Source organism: Cebidichthys violaceus, unplaced genomic scaffold (assembly GCF_023349555.1).
Source record: "Cebidichthys violaceus isolate CVI_PGR_0920_01 unplaced genomic scaffold, fCebVio1.0.p SCAF_1, whole genome shotgun sequence".
Classification (NCBI taxonomy): domain Eukaryota; kingdom Metazoa; phylum Chordata; class Actinopteri; order Perciformes; family Stichaeidae; genus Cebidichthys; species Cebidichthys violaceus.
In genome coordinates this window covers 4,791,078-4,816,769 of record NW_027176262.1, presented here as the reverse complement: position 1 = coordinate 4,816,769, position 25,692 = coordinate 4,791,078, and the positions used below count along the sequence as shown (strand labels likewise).

The window sequence follows — 25,692 nt, the reverse complement described above, 5'->3', positions numbered from 1 at the left end:
CTACTAAAGTGAACATAGTTGTTTTAATGTAGCTTAGCAAGACGAGTGGATAATAGTAACTGAAGAGGATTAATAGCGGAAGTAGAGTTTTGTAAAGATTTAATTTAAAAAAAGATAACCATATACTGGATGTTAGCTGCTTAAGAAAGTTAAAAAAAAATATGCCTTTTAGACAGAACTTCACAGCTCTTCTTAACTGATTTGTGCTTTATAATAGCATTATGAAAAGACAAGAAGTTATTGATTTTTTATTTTTTTTTGCATCCATAGAGGTTCATTTTAGGATTACTGAGAGATCCACTTCCTTTATCCCAGTGTACCACACAGTAAGGCTGTTTCCCCACTAGATGGCTCCAGAGGTAAAGACATCCTCCAATAAAGTCACCGTCCACACAGTGAGGGCTCCAGAAGCAATTCAGAGAAACCAAACACATGAGAGCTTTCACTGGAAGATAAAAAAGAAACTGTTGGCAGACACAAGAGGTCAGTGCCATAGTACAAAAGTTAATAGCATCACAACAAGCAGTGCTAACTTGACCTGCACAGCAGTTGTGACCCCGAGCATGTTGCTGTATTTTGGTTATTGCTTCACAAACCTCCATGTAAATTATGCTCATTATAGGGCCTGAGATTCACATTGATCCTGCACAAATCATGTTGAATTTGTTGTCCCAAAAGGAACTAAGGCCTTTCAGAGATTTTCATTTATCTTTTTTTAATCATATATATATATATATATATATATATATATATATATATATATATATATATATATATATATATATATATATATTGTATTATTATACTGTATATAGATGATTTATGTTAAATCATCTATCTATTTTTACCCACACTGCATTTTCTACCCTCTTTGTTCCACACAGACATGTTTCAGGTGGCTGTATTTAACATTCATCTCATTTTATATCTTTCTTTTTTTAATTGTGTTGTTATTATTTTAGCCTGTGGAGACTTGTGTGTCATTCCACAGTGTCTAATAGAAAGCACAGAGCTGGTCTCGGGAGCATGTCGATGCACAGTCGATGTGCTGTGTTCACGGCTCACTGGGTGGACGTATAGCGCCGAGTCGTCACTTCTTTCTGTCCTCTATTCCTGGATGCAGGACAGCGGCGTCAAGGTGTTACGTTTAAGAGGCTCATCAGCTTATGTGGGATATAGGTCAACAAAGGTGGAATCACTTAAAAGCTCCTTGTGCACAATTTAATGCAATATTCCTGCAACATAATGCGTATTTGCTGGCTTGTTGTCAGGATTCAGTTTGAAGGGAGATTTTTTTAACATGTCGTGTCCTCAAAACACACACACGCACACACACACACACACAGAAACAGCAGTCATCCACAGCCTGATGTTGGTTTTAAGTATTTACCTTGGTTTCTTAAAGGGACAGTTCACCCCAAAATCAAAAATAACATGTTTTTCTCTAACTTGTAGTGTTATTTATCAATCTAGATTGTGTTGGAGTTAGTTGCCTTCTCTCCAATATAATTGGACTGACTATATGGCAATCGGCCTGTGGTGCTCAAAGTGCCAAAAAAGAAAGCTTTGGAAAACAGCAATGTCTCTGTTTAAAATCATGACCCGATTAATATCAAGATAATCCACAGACCTCGTTGTGAGTAGTTTCATTTAGGAACTGTGGTTGAAAGCAAATTGTTGTAACTGTCCATTTAAAAAGCTTTTATTATTCCTACCTACATTCAAACATTATGGGTCTGTCTTTATTGTGTTTCTTTTCCCTGCAGTTTATTTAACAGCCAGTAACATTACTGTTTAGTCTAAAAGGTAAAACTCTTTGCTGCTCCCTTAAGAAATAAAGACATTTAAAATCAGTAAGAGCCACTAAAGTCTGTTCATCCTCAGGATATTATTTCCAAGATATGTAGAATAACGGTGATATGCTAAGGTTTTGGTAAATTACATAAAAGTGTCACTTAAATAGTTTTCCAGCCTCTTTAATATGTTTTTTGTGGCTGCTTGCTTGATAGCGATCACTGGTTTGATCACAGCCACTGCACGCTATGATATGGTTCTGTTAAGTCATCCTCCCAGCCCATAGTTTGCCTTCAATGCTGTCATCCACGGTTGGTGTTGTGGCAACCAGCTGTACCTGGACTCATTTGCCAGGCAATGCTGCTTCACCTGGCAGAGTCTTTTGTAAAAAAAAAAAAAAAAAAAAAAAAAAGAGCTGAAAAGACTGACGCAGGCAAAACAGGCAGCAGAACTCATGGGACCCACAGGGAGAGCCCTTCGTTATCTTTAATTACTCAGCACACTCCACCAGGGTTCAAATCCACTTAATCTGTGGAACCTGCTGTGCTACAGGCGTGTTAGACCAATTAAAGCACGGTTCAGGTGTCCTCATGCAATGTGGCTGAGGTGTCTCCAGGGCAAGACAAATGACCCCACTCTGCACATCTAAACATACTACTAAACATTCATTTTTATATACACGTGTTGAGGTCGAGGCTATTGGAGCATATTTTATGATGACATTTACTTTTTATATCATCATTGATTAATACATTTGTTACTGTACTTCCAGAGGAGTATAACTGATGGCTGAGAGGTCTTGTAGCCTCTCCAGCGGAGGCTTTTAGAGTAGACTAAGGCCTCCTGTCAATCCTCTTACATTGTGCCTCACTGAAAATGGATTAGACGGTTAACACCTACGTTTTGCCCCGGGTCACTTTGGAGGGATTTGATTGAATAGGCCTGTAGCTGACACTGGCCTCCTATATTGATAATACATCAAACACTCTTTCAATTTCAAACATCACATTTTTTTGGAGGACGGTTTGCTCATTTTTGGGGATTTTTAATTTTGACTCTATATAGGCCAGATGTGATTTTTTATTTTTATTTTTTTTGGTCCTTTCTCCAGACATGCATCCTGTGAACAAAAGTGTTTGTGGAAACGCACGGGAGCCTTCAGAGGCGCTGACTGCGGGACGTAAGTAGCTCTCCAGGGTGCTGAAGTCGTCTCCAAACGCGACAGACATCAGCGCACGAGCTCTCTGCCTGTCACTTTCAGCCCATAATCCAAACGCGATGACTTGGCTGTGTCTCCGCCGGAGCGACACCGTGGATCCTCGGGGGTGAATATAGGGAAGGTGTTGGGATATGATCAGGTGACGGTTTATGTGGACACAGAGAAGTAGAACCGAGAGGACACCTGTGAGATTGTCTCCTCGGACCCTGAAGCTGTCCTGATGGCAACAAATAAACGGCAAGTCATTGTTTAAATTCTTTATGACTTATAAAATATATTTATTATTAAAGGAATGAAACAATTTTATTCGTGTCCGTTTTGCAGGTGTCACTGGTCTAACTGAGGGTTCAATAGTGAACACAAAGATTCACTGCCTTGGACACCCTGGGAGGACAATGCAACATATTCATCCGCATTTCAGAGGGGCGCTGTGGGAGTCCAACCATCCATGTATGCCCATAATTAAAAGCAGACCAACTTTGACGACATTGCCATTTTATAACTTTCTGTTATGGGTCCTCGTCGGGGTGTTGACGTTCCCTTGCTGTGTCCGCTGTTTGATATTCAAAGTTGGGGTCCTGGGGCCTTGGAACTGCGACCCTGTATACTACAGGGTTCTGCCTGCTGTGGCCGCCAGGCTCGCCGTAAACAGGATAAACGGAGATGTAAACCTGGATCTGGGCCTCACATTGGACTTTATCGTCCTGCAGGAGCCCTGTGAAACCTCCAAAGCCCTCACTGCGTTCTTTTACAATGAGAAGATGGCGGATGCGTTTGTGGGCCCCACCAACCCGGGATACTGTGTCGCAGCCTCTCTGCTGGCCAAGAACTGGGATAAGGCCATCTTCTCCCACGGCTGTGTTAACTACGAGCTGGACCGGGTCATCGGGTACCCGACTTTTGCCAGGACCGTGCCGTTTCCCACTGAGGTGTTGTTCGCTGTCTTGAAACACTTCAGGTGGGCCAGCGTTGTGGTGGTCTCATCCAATGAGGACATTTGGAGGGACACTGCTGGGAGAGTGGCGCTTGCTCTCCGGCAGAAAGGGCTTTACGTTGGTCTGGTTGCATCCATTGGTATCAATGAGACGGACGTGGAGAGCACACTGAGGGAGATCCAGGCTGCAGGAGAAATCAGGGGTGAGTCTGTGCTAACTCTAACACAGGAGCCGACTTTCAGTAATTAAGGTAAGGTTGGTACACATTAAAGTGACACCAGAGGAGGTATACTTAATTAATAATCCTAAATAGTAATTTTGTAGAAATAGATGATATAATACATGTAATATGGACAACATTACATCACCGGTGAACAACTTTCAGAACTGCAAAATATCAAACCATCAGCTCAAACATCCTGTACACATCCATGTCAGCAGGCTTATCCCTCCACCGCCCCACCAGGAAGCCATTTTGACACTTCAGATTTCACCCTGTGGGTAAGGTGAACTGGGGCAGCAAAATAATTTGTGTTTTAATTAATAATCAGTCATATTTATTGGCATTTTTGTGCCTTTACTAGAGGGTAAAGACAGCTGACAAGAGGTTTAGCTACAGAGCACTTTGACTTCTCAGTAATCAGGGTTTTAGTTTCAGACATTCAGTTGAAATTGAATTTATAGATTTTGTGACAATGTGATGGATGGTTATGTTTTGTCACATCAGAATTATTTGTCCATGAATCAAACAACTAAAACTAAAGTACAATAACTCCTGTCACTCTGCTAATTAGGTGTGTTGTTAACTTTTGGAGAACATTACTGTCAGTCCTCTTGAATAGCAAATTCAAGTACAAAGCTGCTTTTGTCCAATTTTCCCCTACTGGCACACTCAATCGTTATGATACTGAATTCGGTCGCGTCATCACTCGACATATGTCTATAAAACAAACATTTGAACAAAACCCCGCTGTGTTTTTCCTTGTCTGTCTCAGTCGTCCTCATGTGCATGCACTCCATCCTGTTTGGAGGGGAGCAGCAGGCCACCTTTCTTCTCAAAGCACAGAAAATGGGCCTGACTTCTGGGAAGTATGTGTTTGTTCCCTACGACTCCCTCCACTACAGTGTGCCCTACACCAACGTCTCCTACTTCCCCTTGCAAAACAACAGCAGGCTGAGGGAGGCCTATGATGCTGTGCTCACCATCACCATGGCCTCTGAGCCTTTGTCCTTCAACGAGGCGTTCGCTTCCGCCAAGAAGAGTGAGGAAATAACGCTAGCCGTACAGCCAGAGCAGGTAGAAACCAAGGCTGTCTTAAAACTCACATGTAAATGGAAAAAGTTCATTGTTGCTGTGATCACTTCCTGCTGCGACTCTAATGTCCGGTGTAACAAGATTCATCTACAGTCATTTTAAAAATAATTCTCTCATTCTTTTTTTCTATCTCTCCACCACAGCTCCCCAAAGTTAAGACATATAGCTTATCCAAATGTTCAAACACCAAAATTTGCTCATCATTTTGTGCATTCTATAATGCCTATCAATACTATATTCCCTGTAGGTATCAAAAGTTACCTTTGTGACAATTTGTTGCTCAGCATATCTAGAGAGGATGAATTAAAGTAGTGAAAATAGGAAATAAGGAGGGAACTTCATGTTTCCTGTGCCCTTTGCAGGTTAACCCACTCTTTGGGACCATTTATAACAGCATCTACCTGCTGGCCAAGTCCATCCACAATGCCAGGAGAGGAGGCATGCGGCTGTCAGGCTCTAACCTGGCGTACTTCACAAAGAACATAACGTTCACCGGCTTCAACCAGAAGGTTAAGGTGGACACCGACGGGGACGTTAAGACCAGCTATGTCATCCTGGACTCCGACAACAGCGGGAGCAAACTGTACCAGACCTACCTGGTGGACCTAACGTCCGGAGCGCTTCGCTTTGCTGGGAGGTCCATTAAATTTCCCGGAGGATATCCTCCGCCGTCCGACTCCAGCTGCTGGTTTGACATGAACGGCATCTGCACGGGAGGTAAGAGGCTTCGCTTCAGCGTGAATATCGGCGAACAAGGAGGTGTACGGATGCATTTCCTCAAGTCCTCACAGTGATATGGCATGTTCTCCATACCTTTCCCCACAACATCAAGTTACCTGTTGTCATCCTCAGGTGTGGAGGTCACCTACATCATCGTGGTGTTTGCTGTCATCTTCACTCTGGCGGTAGTAGGGCTCGTTATAAGTCTTTATATCAGGTACGGTTTTCTTCCAAGTCAAACAAATTGAACCTTGTGTTTCTCTCCAGTACTTTTCTCCTCTGTCTTTCCCACCAAAGTTCAAGTAGAGGGATTTTGGTAAGAAAATGCGTTCCCCACACTGTATGGTGTGATTTGCACAATAATGAATGAGAATGAGAGAGGAAGATTAAGAAAGAGGTCCCCCAAAGCATGAGTCAGCACAGACATCATCGAAGACAAGAAAGCAATAAAGTAGTGGTTGCTTTCAAAGTACTTTAAGCAATACTATTGAAATTATATGAATGTATTTTACAAAAATACAGATTTAATTACTGATATCAAAAGTCAAGTTCTGACCCTCATTCAATATCTTCCCATCTGACTTTAAGGTGTCAGGAGACTAGAAGTATGGACAAGCTTTTCTTGTTCATCCGTCTCTGGCCCAAACATGATCTTTGAGATGGTTTTAGGAAACTCATTGCCATTGGTTGAACAGATTTTCCATTTTCTAAATCTCATTGGCAGGAGGAGACTCCATCAAATCCAGCTGGTCAAAGGTCCCAATCGGATCCTCCTGACCTTAGAGGATCTCACTTTTATCAATCCTCAGCTTAGCAAAAAGGTAAGCAGCATCAGCAAAAACCTTTGGCACATAAATCTGTTGCCCATGTCTTCTTCGCATGCCTTGGACATAACACGTTGAATGTTCAGAATATGAGAATTTGTGCACATTTACAAAGTAAAATGTTCTCCGGATGGAACTGATTCCTATCAAATCTTCCCCTGCTGTTTGACGTCCCGCAGAAAATCACTTTAGAGGATCTGAGTGAGTCCAAGAGCGCTCTAGAGGAGAAATCTGCAGACCTCTCGCACTCTGCGAACAGCTTGCAGACTGCAACTCATGAGACCACCAATGTAGCTGTGTACGAGGTACGTAACACAAGATGTAGCACATGTCCTTTTGTTGAGGGGTTTAATTAAATTTAAAGTCATGTTTTTTGTACTCTCCAATGTCTGTTGAGTCTGTATGGTCCAAAACGTTTTGTCCCAATTCAAAAAAAGACTTTAGTGACTTTTACAGACAAACCCAAGTTTTCTGTAAGGTCAACATTTAATCAGGAATCAAAACAATACCTCCCAGATACTCACATGAACATTGTGGTTGGATGGTTGAACAGGCAGCAGCAAGATGGTTATTGGAAATAAAAAAAACACATGATCTATGATACTTTAATACCTCTTTAGGGAAATAAAATGTCCAAAAATCGTGTGTGGACATCAATACTCAAAACAAAGGTTTGATCCCACTGTGACAACATAACAACTTCTCTTCCAGGGTGACTGGGTGTGGCTGAAAAAATTTGAAGAGGGACAATTTAAAGAAGTGAAGCAGAGCACCACCAAGATTTTCACAAAGGTAGAGCAACATGTCTCGACCTGTAAAAAGACACCGTTAAAAGCACCAAAAAAAAGCTGATTATCAAAACATGCCTTATTTCCCCCTATCATTCCATCAATGTGTTTATCTGCTATTTCTCAGATGAAAGACCTGAGGAACGAGAATGTGAATCCGTTCCTTGGCTTTTTTTTGGACTGCTCCATGTTTGCAGTGGTGACGGAGCACTGCTCCCGGGGCAGTCTGCAGGACCTGCTGAGGAACGAGGACGTCAAATTAGACTGGATGTTCAAGTCCTCGCTTGTGCTCGACCTCATCAAGGTAAATGCTGATATGCACGATATTATAATGATCCACTGGCTGAGGCTAATATCCCCGTTGGCTTGTTGATATTTCCTTTAGGATTAACTCCACTGTTGAACATATTGTGCTTCCAGGGTATGAAATACCTTCACCACAGGGAATTCGCCCACGGCAGACTGAAATCTCGTAACTGTGTGGTAGACGGGCGTTTTGTCCTCAAGATTACGGACTATGGCTTCAATGAGCTGCTGGAGTCTCAAAAAGCTGTTATAGAAGAACCTCCACCTGAAGGTACCTTCTGCTCTGGAAAAAGAAAAATCTTATTACTGGTCATGACTAATCAACATACAACATTCGCTTAGCAAATGTGGTGTAAAGATGAGGTTGAAGGTTTTCACTTATGTAACTTACAGCATTTATTACAAGTGACTGGCATCATGTTGCCAACCTATCTTTTCTCTCTTTTTCAGATTTATTTTGGACAGCTCCAGAGTTCTTAAGGGACCTTGCGAACTCACGTAAAGGCACCTACAAGGGAGACGTGTACAGCTTCTCTATCATCCTTCAAGAGGTGGTGGTCAGAGGGTCGCCATATTGCATGCTGGGTCTACTGCCCGTGGGTGCGTTTCTCTCGAGGGAGAGGAGTTGTAGATAAAGAGAAGCAGACAAATGTGTAGATCTCAAGAAGATGTCACCGATAGTCACTACATTTTGATTTTAAAACTTGATCGTCCGATCTCCTCCGTCTGCTCACCAGAAATCATCCGTAAGGTGAAGAAGCCTCCTCCGATGTGCCGCCCCACTGTGGCTCCGGACCAGGCTCCTCTGGAGTGTATCCAGCTGATGAAGCAGTGCTGGAGCGAAATGCCTGACCGCAGACCAAATTTTGATGAGATCTTTGACAGGGTACACTTTTGGAGACACGTGGCCTTGTTGTCTCTAACCTTACAATTGTTATCCCACTCAGATAAACCACTTGATGGTTTAACAAGAGTCTCTATTTATTTGTTTGAGCAGTTCAAGATAATCAACAAGGGTAAGAAGACCAACATCATTGACTCCATGCTGAGGATGCTGGAGCAGTACAGCTCCAACCTGGAGGACCTCATCAGAGAGAGAACAGAGGAGCTGGAGGTGGAAAAACAGAGAACAGAAAAGCTGCTGTCAGAGATGCTACCACCGTGAGTTTGCACAGACAAACAGACCCAATAGAAAGAACATTTAGTTGCATTTATCTTAAGGAAATGCCTGAGTATGTGGTTCTTGCAACGTTTCTGCCCGTCTTCAGGTCTGTGGCTGAGGCCCTGAAGACCGGTGCTACTGTGGAGCCGGAGTACTTTGACCAGGTGACAATCTACTTCAGCGACATTGTAGGTTTCACCACCATCTCCTCGCTCAGTGATCCCATCGAGGTGGTCGACCTCCTCAATGATCTCTACTCTCTGTTTGACGCCGTGCTCAGTAACCACGATGTCTACAAGGTCAGAGAACATGAACTGAATTTAGACAGCAGCATGTGTCTACAGGACACAACCAGTACACATAGACACACGCGGATGTGCCCATAACTGAACAAATATGTTGCCGTTATCTAGGTGGAGACCATTGGTGATGCATACATGGTAGCATCGGGTCTGCCAAAGAAAAACGGCAACAAGCATGCTGCTGAGATTGCCAACATGTCTCTGAACATCCTCAGCTCAGTCGGAACCTTCCATATGCGGCACATGCCAGACGTTCCCGTCAGGATACGCATAGGAATCCATTCAGGTGAGAAAGTCTTCATCAGTATTATCCACCACAGGGAATATGAGGGAAACTGTGGGGCTTATTTCAACTGAATGCCTTGTCTACATTATTTACATTTTATTGTCTAATACTGCTCCACTACAGAAAAGACATTTGGTCAAATATATCACCCAAACTGCAATGTATAGTCACTTTTATTTCTTTGGTATCTTCTTTTTACATTTGTTTAAAATCTGTCCATTGTTTCTAAAGTAATCAGAAGAAACTTTTAGCTCGTACATGTTGATATTGTCAACGACAGTGCCGGTGCATGCTGGGAAAGACTGTGGCTACTAAGCTTAGTGACCACGATGGACGTATGAAGAGAACTAGATGCAGCGTTGCAGGCGGTTTCCCGCTCATTCCTATGAAAGTTGCTCATTGGTGTATCAAGCTAAAAAACTTTGGCTTCTGAGTATAAAATTACCCAGATCTTCCGGCCACTATGTAGAATTTACTGGTGACATCACCAAGTAGATTGTACAACAGGAGCAAATATACATAACATAACCATAGCCTTGATATTAAATTGTACTTTGTAATGTTCTTAGTCTTACTTCATTCAGTCCTACTGTGGACTCCATCTTTAAAAGTGCTGAATATGAAATTCAGAGCATAGGCCTATCCATTGCGTCAACACGGCTCTCAACATGGCGACAGCTGAGCCTGCGGCTAGCAGCTAACCTTGCTAACAGCACTGACAAAGTGCTAAACTGATAAAGCTAACAGTGTTAGCATGAAGGGGAACCAGTCGGTGGACGATACATTTCCTTGACGACCTTAACAGCTGTAACTGTCGAATGAACGCAGTGCAAAGCGGTGGCCGTGAGCTAACTGGTGGGGTACGCTCACATGCACTATAAGTATGCACGGCTGGCCCGGCTGTGTCAACAAAGCACAGAGAATCTCAGATTACAACACACAAGGAGGGAGAGTGACTTCATTCTCTGCTCAGGTAGACATTACACCACTACATCTATAGATAAGAGTTGTTTGTTGCTTTATTAATACTCTGAATATTATATGGAGAACCTTTAAACTGGACAAACTCTGTCCTTGGGCTTGACTTGTTTAGGTTATCTTGTTTACACTTACATTGTTTTTGTTGTATTTCCAGGGCCCTGCGTCGCTGGGGTGGTAGGTCTGACGATGCCTCGGTACTGCCTTTTCGGCGACACCGTCAACACTGCCTCTCGTATGGAATCCACTGGGCTGCGTGAGTTTCCCGGTGCACCTACCCACCGCACTTTGTGGTGTTGCTTCATGTTTTGTTTTTGGTCTAATGCCTTCGTCTCTTCTCTTTGTCCATCAGCTTATAGAATCCATGTAAATATGACCACTGTGAAGATCCTCCATTCTCTTAATGAGGGTTACAAAATAGATGTCAGAGGCAAGACAGAGCTGAAGGTAACGTCTACAATCATTTAAGCTCAGTATTTGGTATTGAGACAAATATCTTACAGGAGACAGTCTCAGGTTCTATTAAAATGCTTTGTTTTTTGGGCTTTCAGGGTAAAGGTATTGAAGAGACATACTGGCTTGTAGGGAAAACAAACTTTACGAAGCCTTTGCCAAAACCGCCGGAGATCAAACCAGGGTAAGAGCTTACGTATGGATGAATCCTAAAATAATAACTAAATCTGTACAATTTCTTTCATATGTAGGGATTAAAAAATCTCACTTGGTATGAGTCGGACCAGAATTTATCACAATTTCTCATAGTTCAGTTTGCAGATGTTACATTTCGTTAGTGTTATCAACATGTAACTGCCTCCTGCCACTGAAACGTTTTCAACTCATCTGAATGTTGCTTCAGGGAAGACAATCACGGGCTGAAACCTGAGGACATAGCTGCGTACAGGACAAAGAAAGCTGAGAAAAAGGCTTGACCTTCTTAGTCCAAACATGGGAGGTAGAGACCTGCATGCCAGCTGGTGTTGTGTTGTGGAAATGTTACTGTGGCAAAGAGTAAAGAGTAAAGAGTCAATGTGACCAACCTCTGAGTCTGAACCCTCTCGTTGATCGGACTACTAGTCTCATTAATCTCTTGATCTTATCACCTTCTACATCTTCTTAAGCAGATTGGGGAAAGCCCTCTTTGTTTAATTAATTCGCTTTTATTGTGGCTGGCTGGCTCTTGTTTCTCTCTCTTTTTCTGCTTTGTGGCATGCTTCCATGGTGTTTTTACACCTCTGAATGCCAGTGCTCTGCTTAAAAACAAAATGTCATTGTGAAATACAATATTGGTCTGAACTCCACGCTCTGTATTTACCAGGGACAACTGGCAGGAAATGGTAACAGAGGAGATCAAGACCCTTTTTCGCAAGGCCAACAGGCAGGTGGACAAAAAGATCTGAACGAGAGGACGAGATGTGAAAGAAGCAAAACCAGAGAAGAGGAAGAGAGGAGGACACGTCCAGAGAAAGACAGAGACAAAGAGCTGGGGGCAGGCAGAGGACAGAGAGCACCACCCATCCTCTCACTGCGGCTTAATGCAGACTTGTTTAAGAGGATTGCCCATCGACTGGCTAATCTGCCTGCAGCCAGCGCAGCAGAAGGTGACGGCGCTAATGTAATGAGAGTTGTCGCATTACCTGCCTGCGTACCTGTTGCCAGCAGCTCAGGGAAGGTGCACCGCTCCTCAATGAAGGATGCACACTCATTCAGTCCTCTCTGCACTCACCGGCCACTGAGTGGTCACCTATTTCAGGGGGCAACCAGAGGTTCACCCACCGGAAGATTGAACGCCCCAAACGCCTATTTCAAAATGAAATGTTATATGTTCTGGTGATAATGTCTGATTTTAGTTCGTCATGAGAGCTCATGATAGAGTCATGGGGCAGAGGATGTTACTTAGCTAAGGCTGAATATAAATTGTTATTATCCCTCAGAGGCTAAGGCTGCTATTGTCTATAATAACAAAAGAAAGAAAAATACATTTGTTGTTTTATTTCAACTCTATTAGAGCAGAGAGATAAGGAAGAATTGATCATGTCCATTCAAGCCCATTCAAGCTTTTTTTTTTTTGAGCTGTCATCTTTTTATCTACACTGATGAAAGGGTGACAGCACTTGGAGAGTCATGACAATGTAACAAAAGTAATCAAAATGATGATTCTTTTTGTTTTCTGTTATAGTCAATACAGTTTTAAGGTCCTTTAGTGAAACCTGCTGCTGTTTCCAAAGTGCTCAGCGATGCATTTCTTTCACTGTTCATTAGGAAAATGATTTTGTTAAGCAATCTTTTCAACACTTAAACAACTCTTTTCCATTATAATAAGTTTATAACCTATCTTTAGCGTGTCAATATGGAAGCACGATCTCTGTGTTGATGCTCACACAGATATTTTATTCATTACAACAACCAAAATACCCTCTAAATTAAATGTCAGAGTAACTTTTGTATACAAATCCATAAAGGTGAATCACTGATTTCAGGAGAGAAAACTGTGTGTACAATGTTAATCACAAATGGAAATGCATGATGTGTTCAGGAGCTGTGCACCCGCTAAAAAGCCCCATCTAGTGTTCAAATTAAGAGCCACTCTAAGAAAAAATTGTATGGATTTATTTTTTTATTATTATTAACAACAGTGTGCTCCTGAGTAAAAAGCAATAAAGGCATGTAGGCTAAAGTGAATACCTGAAAGCATTGGAATATATTATTTGATACAAGTGTATTTGTGAAAGTGTTGTTTTAACCTAAACCCAAAATATGAAGTCAATTCTCAGCCAAACCTTTTGTTTTTTCTAGAACATTTGGAAATAATCCCCTGGATCTCATCATCTTAATGTTTATTATAGGAGCAGCTTAATTCATGCTTGGTGTGCAAAACAACACCAGAGTCAGTCAGAAACATGTATATTGTGTCATTTATATGTTGTTATTTCTCTGTATTATATTACTGCACTGCAAAGTATAAGGTGTATGTAAATAAGACGTAGTTAAGTTATTAAATAATTCATTTGTAACTCCGTCATCAGTTGGCCTTCCTTACAGTGTAACCAGTCCTCTTCCTCTTTGCAACCACAGGGTGGCGCTACAGCTCTTACACAGAAACCCAGAAGGCTTTCATTTCTCTCAAAGAGGTTACATCATTTTGTAAGATTGATTTCATTGTTTGTTTTTTATTTGCGATGAAATTGACGATACATGAAAAGTCTTAAGATAATGCCGAGGCTGTATGAAGTTTATAATTATTATTATCAACCTGTTGTGATGCAGCTGAACCTTTTTATTTGCTGTGCTAGAATTGTAGAAGATTCCCACTCACCATGAGAACCCTGCACTCCAGAGCCTTCTTTTTATCTGTTTGGGCCGTCCCAACAAATATCCCATTGGTTTTATTATTTAGACAAGTTGCACTGGGGGAAATGAACCACAAAAATGTCTGGATAGTTGTCTATGGCAGATTAGCAATAACCCCTACATTCCAGAATAACCCCTACATTCCAGACCTGGGAAGATTGTTAGACCTCCAGCCGACTGGAAAGACCGTTGTCCGTTTCCTTTGAGCTGTTAACTCTAACGATTACACATTCCTCTGTGCAACGCTCCAGAAGACTGTCAACTCAGTTTGGATGGTATTCAGACATGATGTGCAACACACACACACACACACACACACACACAAAGATCCTCTTTGTTATTATTTATTGAAAAAATCAACACATTATTACATAACACACAATTCCAACAGCTTCTTTGTGGAATACAGTGACAAAAATGGCACGACGTGGTTGGCAAGTGAACATGAATGAAGCACCAGACTGTTGCCAGCGTTCCTTCACAAACTCAACTTGTGCAGGGGAACAATTCAGTGCAGACTGGAGGCAAAAATACCAAAAAATGAGTTCATGAAGGGAAGGAGTTTGTGCAAAGATCTTTTTTTTTTCTTTAAACATTAAAGATGATACAAGAAAACATGGATCGTAGCCGAAGCAATAGTGACAAAAACAGGGTGTTAAGAAAACTTACTTATAAGCTGTTCCCCGCCATTGGTTTATGTTGATCTTAAATGAGGCAAATATTTGGAATTAAGTACATTATTCAATGCAAGGGGTCTTAAGGCTGATGCCTAATGTTTACACAGAACTGTTCCCTGGGAAACAGTAAGCTGAGGTGCTCAGTCCACAGGTTGCCTATTGGAATGTGCTCATAAGGTAAAGGTCATTCCAAAAATACACAGTTTCCTGCCATCGTTTCAGAAATATCAAAAGCTACCCATCACAATTCACAATGCTAACATCATAGCTCATCACGCATCTTGTCTCCCTTTGGTTTAACCACTCTGCCGATGTACAGGATGGAGTTGGTCTTGCTGTCCTTCACCAGGAAAATAAAGGGGTGATCCACGTAGAAAAGTTTGGGGTTACTCAGCTTGCTGGAGCCGAAGATGCTGGTGTCGAATGGGTTTCCCTTCACGTCCAGCTCCAGGGCCGACGCATGGAAAACGTTAGACAGGTACAGGTCCTTCTTTCCCGAGATGTTGGACAAGTCAGCCTTGGATTTGTCCACGGCCTCGGTCAGGCCAAGCTCAGCCAGATGTTTCTAGAAAAGACGGCGACAATTCAAAGGGCTGTTAGTTGACTCTTAAATGTCTTTTATACTTTCTATAATGTTCCAAACATCAAATGACCACCATTTACCTGCAGGTTGTGGCTGACTTCCACTGCAATTTTGGGGAGTGAAATGGCCACAGCCGTGTTTTTCAACTTGCTGATCCAGGTCTCTACCTGCTTCCTGGTGAGGAGTTTCTCCAGGCGTTCCAGCGGCTCCAGGTGGTGGGGCATGATCAGAATCAGAGAGGCCTGCTTCTGGCCCAGAGGCATGTTCAGCACAAAGATACGGTTCTCTTTGTCATCATGGAAGTCATACAGACCTGCGGAGAGCAGGCAGATCAGATATCTTGTCTTGTTTGCATTCTTGTTGGCAGAAGCAGTTCTGGAGACATGATGAGATAGGGACAGAAGTGGTGACGTTTGAGAAACTCACCTGTTCGATGCATCATGGGAATTGCAACGGTGAAAGAGCGGGTAACCAGGAAACCACGGTTGTCCACCATTTTATCGTTGAACGTCTCATCCCAGTGAGCTGTGGGACAAAGCCCTCGGTTACACAATCCTTTGACATTTCCACGTGTTTCAATTATGAATAAAAGACACTATTAATACTCACGCTTGAAGAACATAGCGTTGACGATCATGGCTCCATCTGGGTTCTGCACATCCTTGGTGATCTCAGGCAGCTTGCCATCTGTGGCCTTGGCTGCCCACTCGTTGATGGAGTTCACTGCACTCCTCTTGTCTCGGAAGTTTATTTTTGAATGGTCGTAGTTGTAGTGCTTCTTGCTGTTTTTCACAAAATCATCAGCAAAGGAGACGGAGCTGGGGCCGTACAGGCGGTTGTTGATCTTCCAGGTAGTGTTGCGTGTTTTGGCGTCGCTCACCTGGGAAGGGGCAACATATGAAAGGTGAAAATTGAGCACTATATAAAAAGTACTGATGGTCAAGTTTGAGGCTGCGTTTGAGGTCTCACATACAGTATTTCATCTTGTTCTAAGTACCTCAGAGAGCAGCTCAGACAGGCCTGCGTGCAGATGCTCATCCTTCAGTTTGTCAGCACTGAGGACGGTCTTGACCTGGGAGGCGGTGGAGGCCTTGCCACCGAGAGCCACCATGCCCAGAGAGGAGGCCACCACCACAGGAGAGATGAGGATGTTCTCCGTGTCTTTCTCCTTTGCCATGTTGTGGTAGAGGCTGAATCAAAATCACAAAAAAGATGCTCAAGCAAAAAGTGCACCTTTATAATATACGCTTAATTGTAATCACAGTAATGTATAGATGTCAGACCTGAAGGCCAGATTGGCGCTGTTGTCAGCCAGCGTGATGGCGTGGCTGCTCAGCTTCTTTTCCTCTGCAGAGGCCACGAGGGCCAGCAGACAAAAAGCTACAATGTTAGTCATCCACATCCTGTCTGTCTCCAAAAGCAGCTGTAGCAGCCTGTGCAGAAGGAAGAAAAGACAGAGACAGGGTTAACACCTCGTAACCTGGACTGGTTTCCTAAAATCTAATTAATGTGTATTGAGTGTAAGATTGAAGGCACACGTCAGAATCTTGAGAACAGCTTTGATTTCATAGAATAATATATATCAGAAACAAAATAGCAGGACGCAGACTATGATTGTGGGCAGCGGTTAGTGGCAGGATTGGCTCAGCCCACACAGAAGCTTGGGAACGCCTCCAGTTTCAGGCAGACATGTTCCTCGCCACGTCGGCAGCAGCTGAGGCTTAGCTGTACAGCTGGAGCTCAGAGGGAAGCGCTGACTCGACACTGAAATATGATGCCTCTCTGTTCTCTGCACTTATTGTAATTAATGTTATAATATTGCACGTCTGCACTTTAATGACTTCATCTCGAGCCAGAAGAAGTCAGGACTCTTTTACTTGTGCTCTGAAGCAGCCATCTTTTGTCTCTGAGACAGGGTGTGTCCCTGCAAGCTAGATCTAACTCGACCCATAACTCTCAAACCAAGGACCAAATGCAAAGGGCTGAATTCAACCCACTGCAGCGGCAACACATTTCTGATCCTCATCCACCATTCTGATTTAGGGTTTTGTCTGCATCGCTGTATTTGTATTTGTTTGTGATACAGCAGAAATGACTTTGCATCATGTTTCGGATACCTTGAGAAGTTTTGATGTCTGCAATTTTCATTCTGAAAGACAAGAAGTGTATGTAATAATCTCCACAGAGCAGGCAGTGAAACATTATACAGGCTCTGGTGGAGGCATATTCTGTTTTGCATAATTTCTCCATTTTATATCCTAGTTTACAACCTTTATACTAAAAACCTTTAAGTTTGGGTTGCTATACGTACAGGTTAGTCATCTCTCTATCACAATCAGACACTTAGATGTTTTTCATTGTCTGTTTGTGACCCAGAAAAAAACAAAACATTGATCAAGTCAGCTGTGCCACAAACGAGCAGCACTAACTTCTGAAGGACATTTTTGAACCTCTCTTCATCAAAAAAAAAAGTCAAAAATCCAGATAGGGTGCTAATTGAGTTCCCTCCATCTGATTGCACTCAATGCATGTGAATAGAGTGCATAGCAGTAACATGCAAGAGGACAACCTTCATCATGTTGGGATAAGTTGTATGAAGACTAGAGATGTATTCTTTTTTTCACAACAGATAAACTATAAGACTCTGTGTGCAGGTCAAACAGCCAGAGAGATAGAAGAGAACGGGTTACAATGAAAAAAAAAGAAAAAGAAAGCTGCAATAAAATTCTGAATCATGAAAACAAAGAATCCCATTCACCCTCTGCATTCCTCCCTGACAACAAAGATGGTTATCTTCTAATCCTTACCTGGCACAGATTCGCAGGGTCTCTCTTCTGAGTTGTGTCCTGTAGAATAGATAGTGTGGCTGCAGGACTCTCTCCTGCTCTTTATACCCGGAGAGAGAACTTTCTAGAAGTGGGAATGGGATATTCAAATGAGGGTGTATGTCTTTTCCTCAGGAAGCTGGGAGCTGCGACGTCCCCCTTGAAACCACAGGCTGTAATGAGAGGGGTCGGCTGAGGTGAACTCTTCAGCACTGGTCTGGGCTCAGTTTTGAAACTTTCCTTCCTGCGTCTGCAGACAGAAACCTAGAGAAAATCTGATTCTGGATCAGTCTTAGCTGCTTATAACCAGAACTACTCTTCAGCATCTAAGTTATAAAACTGCTTGCTGACTCAATATCCAACACTGGTTACATCACATGTAAAAGATGTGTTTTACTTTGAACTGAATGATTCTTAAATATGAAAATATGTGGTATGTAAACACTGATGTTGCAGTTAATTTGAGTGCACAACTCTTCTGAAATCTCCACAGGTAAAACATCAGTGAATTGTTTGCAAATGTCCACAAAAGAGGAGCAGTGATTTTACATTGTTGTTAATGTCAAACTACAAATGGAAATGTCTAGAGCTTTAAAAGCTTCACTTCCTGCTTCTTAGAAGATCTCCAGCCCTTCCCCCACCTCCCCACCTCCACAGTGCCACGTCTGTCCAACTCAGCTGCTGCTTGCAGGGTGGAGGAAGGATGGGGGGTTTGAGGAGAAACACTGTCGTAAAAACTGTTGTGTCCCGACAAGGGAAACAAAACAGAATAAGTTACGAATACTTGTGTCAACCTGTTTAGTCACACACAGCAGATTAATATGAATGTCTGTATTATCATATCAAAGATGAACAATAGTCATAACAATACCTTTTTTCCTGTGTATTTTGTGTAAAGAATCTACGAAATCAATGACAAATTTGCTCCATTCCTATCCCCTATAGAAGGAAAGCACAATACCTTTAATAGATTGATCATTCTGCAGTACATACACTATAATTACTATTTTCCAACCAGAGGAATTCCATCAATCTCTTAATCCCCCGAATTGCCCTGCCACGCTGACTGATGAGTGGCTTGTATTCTTTTCTGTGACTTGTTGGGGCAGGCAACCAGAAAGTTCTAAGAAAGTTTGAGGTAAAAAAAAAAAGCTCCCCAAATCCTATACCTCCACAACCCTCTTGTTTAATTTCATATATTACATTATTCACATTTTTCCCATTGAAAGGTTTGACACAAGAGCAGGCTTGCAGCCCCCCCCCCCCTCGGGGGCTGTTTGTCCTTCTGAAGAAGCCTCTGGGTGTGTGCAGAGTGAAGGTAACTTCTGTGTCAAACAAGTCTGGTCAAATCTTCTGATGCACACATTCCATTTTAAAATAGCAACCCTGTCCTGGTTTCCTGTCCTGAGTAAAGGCCTGGAAGGTCCAAGTCATTAAAGCGGGAAGAAAAGAAAAGATGCTCACAGGGGCAGGACATGTAAAAAAAAAAAGAAAGAAGATTGTGTATTTGTACGATAAGGATGGGACTCATTTAGTAAAAGTGCATAATCTCAAAGCAGACTAATGAGAACACTGAATGATGCAATATGTCACCACCAATTAAGACAGTCTGAAGATTGCTTTTAATGAGAGTGAAGTAAAGTCATGAACCAAGAGCAGGATTAACAGACCTCAGAGGGAGGAGTGACTCTCACACAACTGCAGCAATTCATTGCTATTTGAGGACAGTAGCCCACTCAACATCTGGCCATCGTTACAACAACCTCAGCACCAGTCGTTTTATCAGCTGCATCCTCAGCTGTGGCTCTCTTACTGTTGCTAAAAGAGAATTGATCAATAAGGTTTGTGCTTGCAGGTTTTCTTCTCATTTCCATTTGGATTTAAATGATGACTATGGTTGGCAGAATACTAACACGTTCACAAACAGGATTATCAATATTTTAGAGGTATTGATTGGGTAAAGTCAGGTAATCGTTATTATTTGTATAAGCTGAGAGTGTTTGTTGCTTATCAAGTTAGTTCGTCATGCGGCTGCCTTGTTGTTGAAGTGAGTGCCGTAGAAGACAACAGACAGTATATGTCTAAAAGTTCAGTCGCTCTCCTGTTTTACCATCTGTGTTAGTCCTTCAAACAATAAGACTAACAGGATTTTGGCAGTCTGCTTATCTCTAGACGGATCTGTGTTTCGTTCCCTCTCTGATATACTTTCCAGATGGGCTGCAGTATTGTTGTTTACTGAACAAAATGTATATCTTGAGGAGGGAAAAAAAAGTTTTCTTATCATTAAAAGTTTCCAAAAGACAAAAAGGTGTCTTTTGTGTTTTATAGATTATATATGTTAAACATCTGTCTTTGTTGGTCGTAATCGTGCCATTCTGTCACTGACTGCGCACTGAGGGGAATGTTGGACACAAAGACTCCTCTGAAGGAAGCTGAGCACAGCTGCCAAGAGGACCATGACGCAAGACCCGGGAATGATTTCAGCTTTGCTGTATGATGTAACTTTCTGAAGTTTTGTGTCTATGAGCGCAGACAGCTGCAGGATCATGTACAGTTTGTAATCTGTGCTCCGTCAATCTAAACCAGACTCACATTCGCTGTGCTGAGGTGGTAATGAACCACACTGCAGTGTTGTAACTGCTGCTGTACATGGAGTAGTATCTTTGAACACTGCTACATCTAAAACAGTTCAATTAATGCTCCCTAAAAGCAATATTGTACTCCTTTTTAAATTGATTTATGTAAAAAAAAAGTATTATTATCATGCCACTGTCTATATTCTGTAACTAAACAGTTCTTTAATTCAATTCATAGTATATTAAGTTACTCTGACATTGATATTGATGTATCTTGTTTAAAATGTTTTCAAAATATGAAATTTATTTATTTTTGGGGGGTAAATTAATATTCTATCTAATATATCATATTTTTTGCATAGCAAAGTTGATCACATTTCTAAAATCTCACTTTAAAAAGGAACAAATCATGATTTTTGTCATATTTTAGCAGAGTAACAGTGTGTATTGGATCAAGCTTTATGAAGTCAAGGCAGCAGCACTCTAATGGTTTAAATACTGACCTAACATGCCCCCTGGTGGGAAAAGTTTGAAAACTTCATCCAAAGCCATCAAAGTTTTCTTTGTAGTAATTAGTCTTAATTAAGGTTATATTCAGGTTTGTATTATTTATTTTAGCCTAGAGATGTTTTAATTTTAACTTTGTTTAATGGACTTTTGTATTATTGTCCACTATGTGCTTGAGAAAAACATGCCAAAAGAAGATTTTTTTTTTTGCACAGACAGTAAAGACATACACCAAGCCTCAGGCTCCATAAACCCTGAATGTCTACAGAATTACAAGAACCAGCGGAAATCATTATAAATTCAGACACTCTAGATATTTATATTAGTTGTGGCATTGCATTGTGGACAAACAACCACTAGATGGGGTTCAAATAAACCAAATAAAGTATTGTTTGACATTCAATAAAAGGAGTTCTAGTCACAGTGACCTCCTCTGACACGCGTCTCTATTTTCATATGTCCCGTGTGGCAAAAGTAATGAAATTTTACATCAAAGTACTACTGTGTCTGAAAATCATCATTTGTCTCTGGCTTCTACCTGTGGGATAGTTGTCACATATATGGAACAAAGTGTTTAATATCAAAGTAATTCATTTCATACTGACTCCCCACAGACATCTGTTATATTAAGTTTCTGTTTCAGTGCAGTGAAGCCTCTGAAATCCCAGCAGACCTTCAGCATCATAACAAGCTATTGAATTGGCATTTGTCAATGTCTGCGTTGGTGTTCTCATTATTTCCCCCTCTCGCCCTGCACCAGTCACGTTCTGTGCCCTTTCAGTCAGCACCAGTCACAAACCCTCCGCCCTGCTGTAAACACCACCTGCTGAGGGAGACCCCTACCTGCCGTCCTACCCCTTCCTGCCTGTGGATTCTGGGTGGCATTTTAAAAATGGGTGGAGATCATAACGAAGCGCAGCAGCTGGAGCTGTTGCCCAACGCCTGCCTGTGGAGGCCCGGGTCTGCCACATCAAACGGGGATATGCCACACAGGAAATTGTCCTGAGAGGAACAGTTCCCTTGCTTCCCCACCTGTAGAGATGCTCTCGGAGAGACAATGTCAAGGTGTGTGTGTATGAGTGTGTGTGTGTGTGTGTGTGTGTGTGTGTGTGTGTGTGTGTGTTGCTTTGAGTGGTTGCAGGGATGTGAGGTGATATAATATCAACATCTAGTTATCTGCTTTGAAGTTATGTTAAATGCTAAGAATACTAAGAGGCGGTCAAAGTGCTGTTTTAATCTGAATATAGTCTCATGTAGCAGGTCTCAAGATAGATACACATCCACGCAAACTCTTCATTTCCATCAATATCATGCTAATGTGCTTGGTAACATCACCGCACTGCATGTTTCCTTGGTGATAATTCTGATGCTCGTTTTAACCCCAACTCCTCCTCAACTTGACACATAAATAGAAATCTTCATAATGGACTACTTAGATGCAACTGATCTGAAAATGGTTGAACACTTCAAACAGTGCGTCTGTATCTGCTGATGAGTCATTTCACACACCAGAGACCTGCTGACTGTACCTGCCATTGTCTCGGACCTGATGACACGAGAATAACAGGTATTGTATTGTAACATGTATTGAATAAACGGTTAACTAAATATACTAAAGATATCACCTTATACGGTATATAATAAATGCACTTTAATGATTAGTGGGAAACAGTGGGTCGTCGACCACTCTGCTTTGGTTCTCACCTTTTGAATAGTGATCTACAGGAGAATCAGTCCATCTAATCAAACTAGAGTCATTGTAATTAAACATGATTTTTAATGTTTAATTAAAACTTTTGGACAGAACAGCGCTGTTTTGGATTTCCAATGTAGAGGTTACATTGCATTCAGTCAGTGCAATGTGTTTAAATTGAGGTTAAAATGTGGTTGAATGTAGTTTTTGACATCAGTGTTGATACCAAAACAAATATATTTTCTGGGGAAATTCCACCCATACAAGAAGTCAACACCTGACATCATCCACCAGCACTGTGGGGCTATTAGTGGCCCTGTGTTATGCAGCTATCAGGACAAATTAGGATGAATACTATGAGTCACAGTGCGTCTCGATTGGTCGACGAGGCACTTCGGACGTTACACGCTGTCTCTGAATATGACTTCAGATGGTGTTTTTGTGACAGAAATCACTAAATCTGTTTTGTTCGATGAGTCATCTGGTATACGTGTCAATATGATCAAAGGTGACAAAGTCTGAACCTGGAAAACACACAATCAAAACACCAAATGGGCTGTGTGACCCATTTGGTGTTTTGATTGTTTACTTTCTTTATTTGCCTTGTGGATGCGTGAGACTTATTTGAAAAGTATAGTTAATTTTTATCAGACGCGATGGTCTACAATGATACTGGAAAGTAGACTTCACCCCTTGTTAAAGTGGACAAACAATCACAGAAAATAACAAGGATATCAAAAACATGACATGCAAATGAGCAATCTGACTAAAAAGAAAAGCCTTCATTTTCAGACTGAAGTAAAAAAAAAAAGGATAAAACAGAAGTGATAAGAACAGGATTTGATTTGATATGAATAAACCTAGTAGATTCTGTTCATGACTTTTAATCTTTGTCATGTGTCAACAAGCACAACTGCATGTTCTTCACTAGCTCTCACTATCAGCGAAGTGAAGCCTAATGGGTATGCTTTTATTATAATGAACAGAGTGATAAAAAGCCTTTTTATGCTCACGTTCAGGTTGTAAGTGTATTCACACGATGCTACGTTCATGCCACATCGGAATTTTTGCTTACGAACGATCGGCCAACGAAGGACCCCGATAATCATTGTTTTAGTGGTCCATTCGGCACAGATTTTTTTTTCCTCACTACTGACAATATATTTTTACAACGACATTTGAGACCTCGTGAACACAATTTAATTAACTAAATGTTGGTAATTCCAATAGATGTAAAGGACGTGGGCGGCTTTAAGGCGCAGCAACGGGACAGTAAAACGTGCCCTCAAAGTCAGCTTGGTGACGCTCTCCCACTGTACAGGCGGGCTGGAGATAAAAAGACAGACACACACTCCTCCCACCATTCAGTGTGTTGAATTACTCTGCCGGTGTGTGTGTGTGTGTGTGTGTGTGTGTCGCTGCTCACACACAGAGAGACGAGGAGAGGCACGCTTTAACCACAAAGAGGACCGAGGAACACGCACAGGGGGACGGAGTAACTGAAAATATGAAACGGGACTTATTTTAGCGAACGTTCGACCGAGGCCACCGTACTACACCCGGCTTTTTTCTTCTTCTTCTTCTTCTTCTCTCCTTTTGTTTTTCGGTGTAAAACTTCGGCTCTGTCAGCATTTAGCGTCACCGACCACCCACCTTTCTCTCTCTCGCACGCACGTTACTTTTGACATAGGAGTTGTCCCCGTTTGACTCTCGGGTGATAACGTTAGCAGCCCACAGACAGGTGAGTGTGTGTGTGTGTGTGTGTGTGTGTGTGTGTGTGTGTGTGTGTGTGTGTGTGTGTGTGTGTGTGTGTGTGATGTGGTTTGTTTCAGGTGTTGTTTGAACACATTTACCTGTCGGTGAGTTTTCCTGCAACATTTGTAAACAGTTTTTTTTTTTTTTTTTCTCCACATGTTAGCGGTTGCATTCCTCATTGACGTATATGTTAAACATGTAAAATACAAGATAATACCCCTCACAAGTTTTGCACGTTATTTAACGTAAAGGGTTGGATCTTTTGTCGTTCCTCACTTATACACCCCTTTAGTGTATTAGTTAGAACCATGTGTGTTTACCCATCACATGCTTTAATCTCAGTATTTCTCCCACTGCTAACTGAGGGATCTCATGTGCACCTAAAGACACGAGACACGCCCATGATGTCCCACGAAAGACAGGGTTTCCCTTTTCAGTGAAGCCATGGTCGATTCTCCTCAGTTTGTGCATCACAAATGAATGAATGCATAATGCGCGTAAAGCTACAGAGGTTGACTATTGTCTGCATTTTTTTTTCACCCATATGCACCGTATGCACGTGTTTACTCTTCCCACACTACTGCATAATTCATGACACCATTCAATGTTTCTTTTTCGAGGTGAAGGATCGTCATTTGGGGTTGTTTTTCCTGCCATGTTGAGATTGCATATTGTGCTGCACATTTTGTGTGATGCATCACTTCATGAGAAGGAGTGTAATCTAGTAAATATGTTGGAGAGGATCCATTTGGTGCTTCTCCTCTCTGATCGTTAGATCCAACCTGACCGTGTTAACACACTTCCCCATCTGTCAGTGCTACACCTCCAGTAAAAACAGCTGGCATCACACTTGTTTGCTTTTCTAAAGGCTTCCAGTTGACAGACGCCATTTATTTGCATCCTGTAAGCATGTCGGATATTACTTTGAAAGAGATTCAAACCGGTTTGGTTTCAATAGACTGATTACTCAGGACGAGTCATGGCTTTCAAAGTGTCTGTCAGGCTGTTTCTTTTTGCTTTTTTTTCTTACAATGTCTACAAATGAAGGGCTTTGGAGTGGAGTGTGCTGAATATGTTTTTGAACTTCTTTTTTTTGCGT

General features: G+C 41.9%; 3 protein-coding genes across 6 annotated transcripts in view; 2 read left to right on the top strand and 1 right to left on the bottom strand.

The window, feature by feature from the left end:
- The first annotated feature begins 3,408 nt into the window (after positions 1-3,408).
- On the top strand, positions 3,409-12,026 carry gucy2f (guanylate cyclase 2F, retinal). Its single transcript, XM_068707196.1, has 18 exons — positions 3,409-4,150; positions 4,944-5,245; positions 5,626-5,980; positions 6,116-6,200; positions 6,708-6,804; positions 6,987-7,112; positions 7,519-7,599; positions 7,723-7,899; positions 8,016-8,172; positions 8,352-8,501; positions 8,639-8,787; positions 8,899-9,062; positions 9,170-9,362; positions 9,477-9,651; positions 10,787-10,885; positions 10,982-11,076; positions 11,181-11,266; positions 11,945-12,026. The coding sequence occupies exons 1-18, from the start codon at positions 3,409-3,411 to the stop codon at positions 12,024-12,026; spliced, it is 3,315 nt and encodes a 1,104-aa protein (XP_068563297.1).
- Positions 12,027-14,305: 2,279 nt separating this feature from the next.
- On the bottom strand, positions 14,306-18,128 carry serpinh1b (serpin peptidase inhibitor, clade H (heat shock protein 47), member 1b). 2 transcript variants are annotated; one of them, XM_068707215.1, is made up of 8 exons: positions 18,045-18,113; positions 17,355-17,386; positions 16,521-16,670; positions 16,235-16,427; positions 15,847-16,117; positions 15,664-15,762; positions 15,318-15,550; positions 14,306-15,219 (listed from the first exon to the last, which is right to left on the bottom strand). In XM_068707215.1, the coding sequence occupies exons 3-8, from the start codon at positions 16,637-16,639 to the stop codon at positions 14,917-14,919; spliced, it is 1,218 nt and encodes a 405-aa protein (XP_068563316.1). In that variant the 5' UTR covers positions 16,640-16,670; positions 17,355-17,386; positions 18,045-18,113; the 3' UTR covers positions 14,306-14,916. The 2 variants fall into 2 exon arrangements, with proteins under 2 accessions (XP_068563316.1, XP_068563307.1); XM_068707206.1 differs by lacking the exon at positions 17,355-17,386 and having other exon boundaries at positions 18,045-18,128.
- Positions 18,129-24,218: 6,090 nt separating this feature from the next.
- Positions 24,219-25,692, top strand: part of gdpd5b (glycerophosphodiester phosphodiesterase domain containing 5b) — a 37,513-nt gene continuing 36,039 nt past the window's right edge. For all 3 annotated transcript variants that reach the window (XR_011102689.1, XM_068707171.1, XM_068707164.1), the window contains exon 1: positions 24,219-24,579. The gene's annotated coding sequence lies outside the window, so the exon portion shown is untranslated. The remainder of the gene's footprint in view (positions 24,580-25,692) is intronic.

What these genes read in the sequence shown, in the direction of transcription:
- gucy2f (XM_068707196.1), top strand. Translation starts at nt 3,409, where the DNA reads ATGCAACATATTCATCCGCATTTCAGAGGGGCGCTGTGGGAGTCCAAC. An exon ending in CCACCAAGATTTTCACAAAG is followed by an intron (nt 7,600 to 7,722) that starts GTAGAGCAACAT and finishes GCTATTTCTCAG; the next exon opens with ATGAAAGACCTGAGGAACGA. An exon ending in ACGCATAGGAATCCATTCAG is followed by an intron (nt 9,652 to 10,786) that starts GTGAGAAAGTCT and finishes TTGTATTTCCAG; the next exon opens with GGCCCTGCGTCGCTGGGGTG.
- serpinh1b (XM_068707206.1), bottom strand. Translation starts at nt 16,639, where the DNA reads ATGTGGATGACTAACATTGTAGCTTTTTGTCTGCTGGCCCTCGTGGCC. An exon ending in TGTCTGAGCTGCTCTCTGAG is followed by an intron (nt 16,118 to 16,234) that starts GTACTTAGAACA and finishes GCCCCTTCCCAG; the next exon opens with GTGAGCGACGCCAAAACACG. An exon ending in CAACGCTATGTTCTTCAAGC is followed by an intron (nt 15,763 to 15,846) that starts GTGAGTATTAAT and finishes TTTGTCCCACAG; the next exon opens with CTCACTGGGATGAGACGTTC.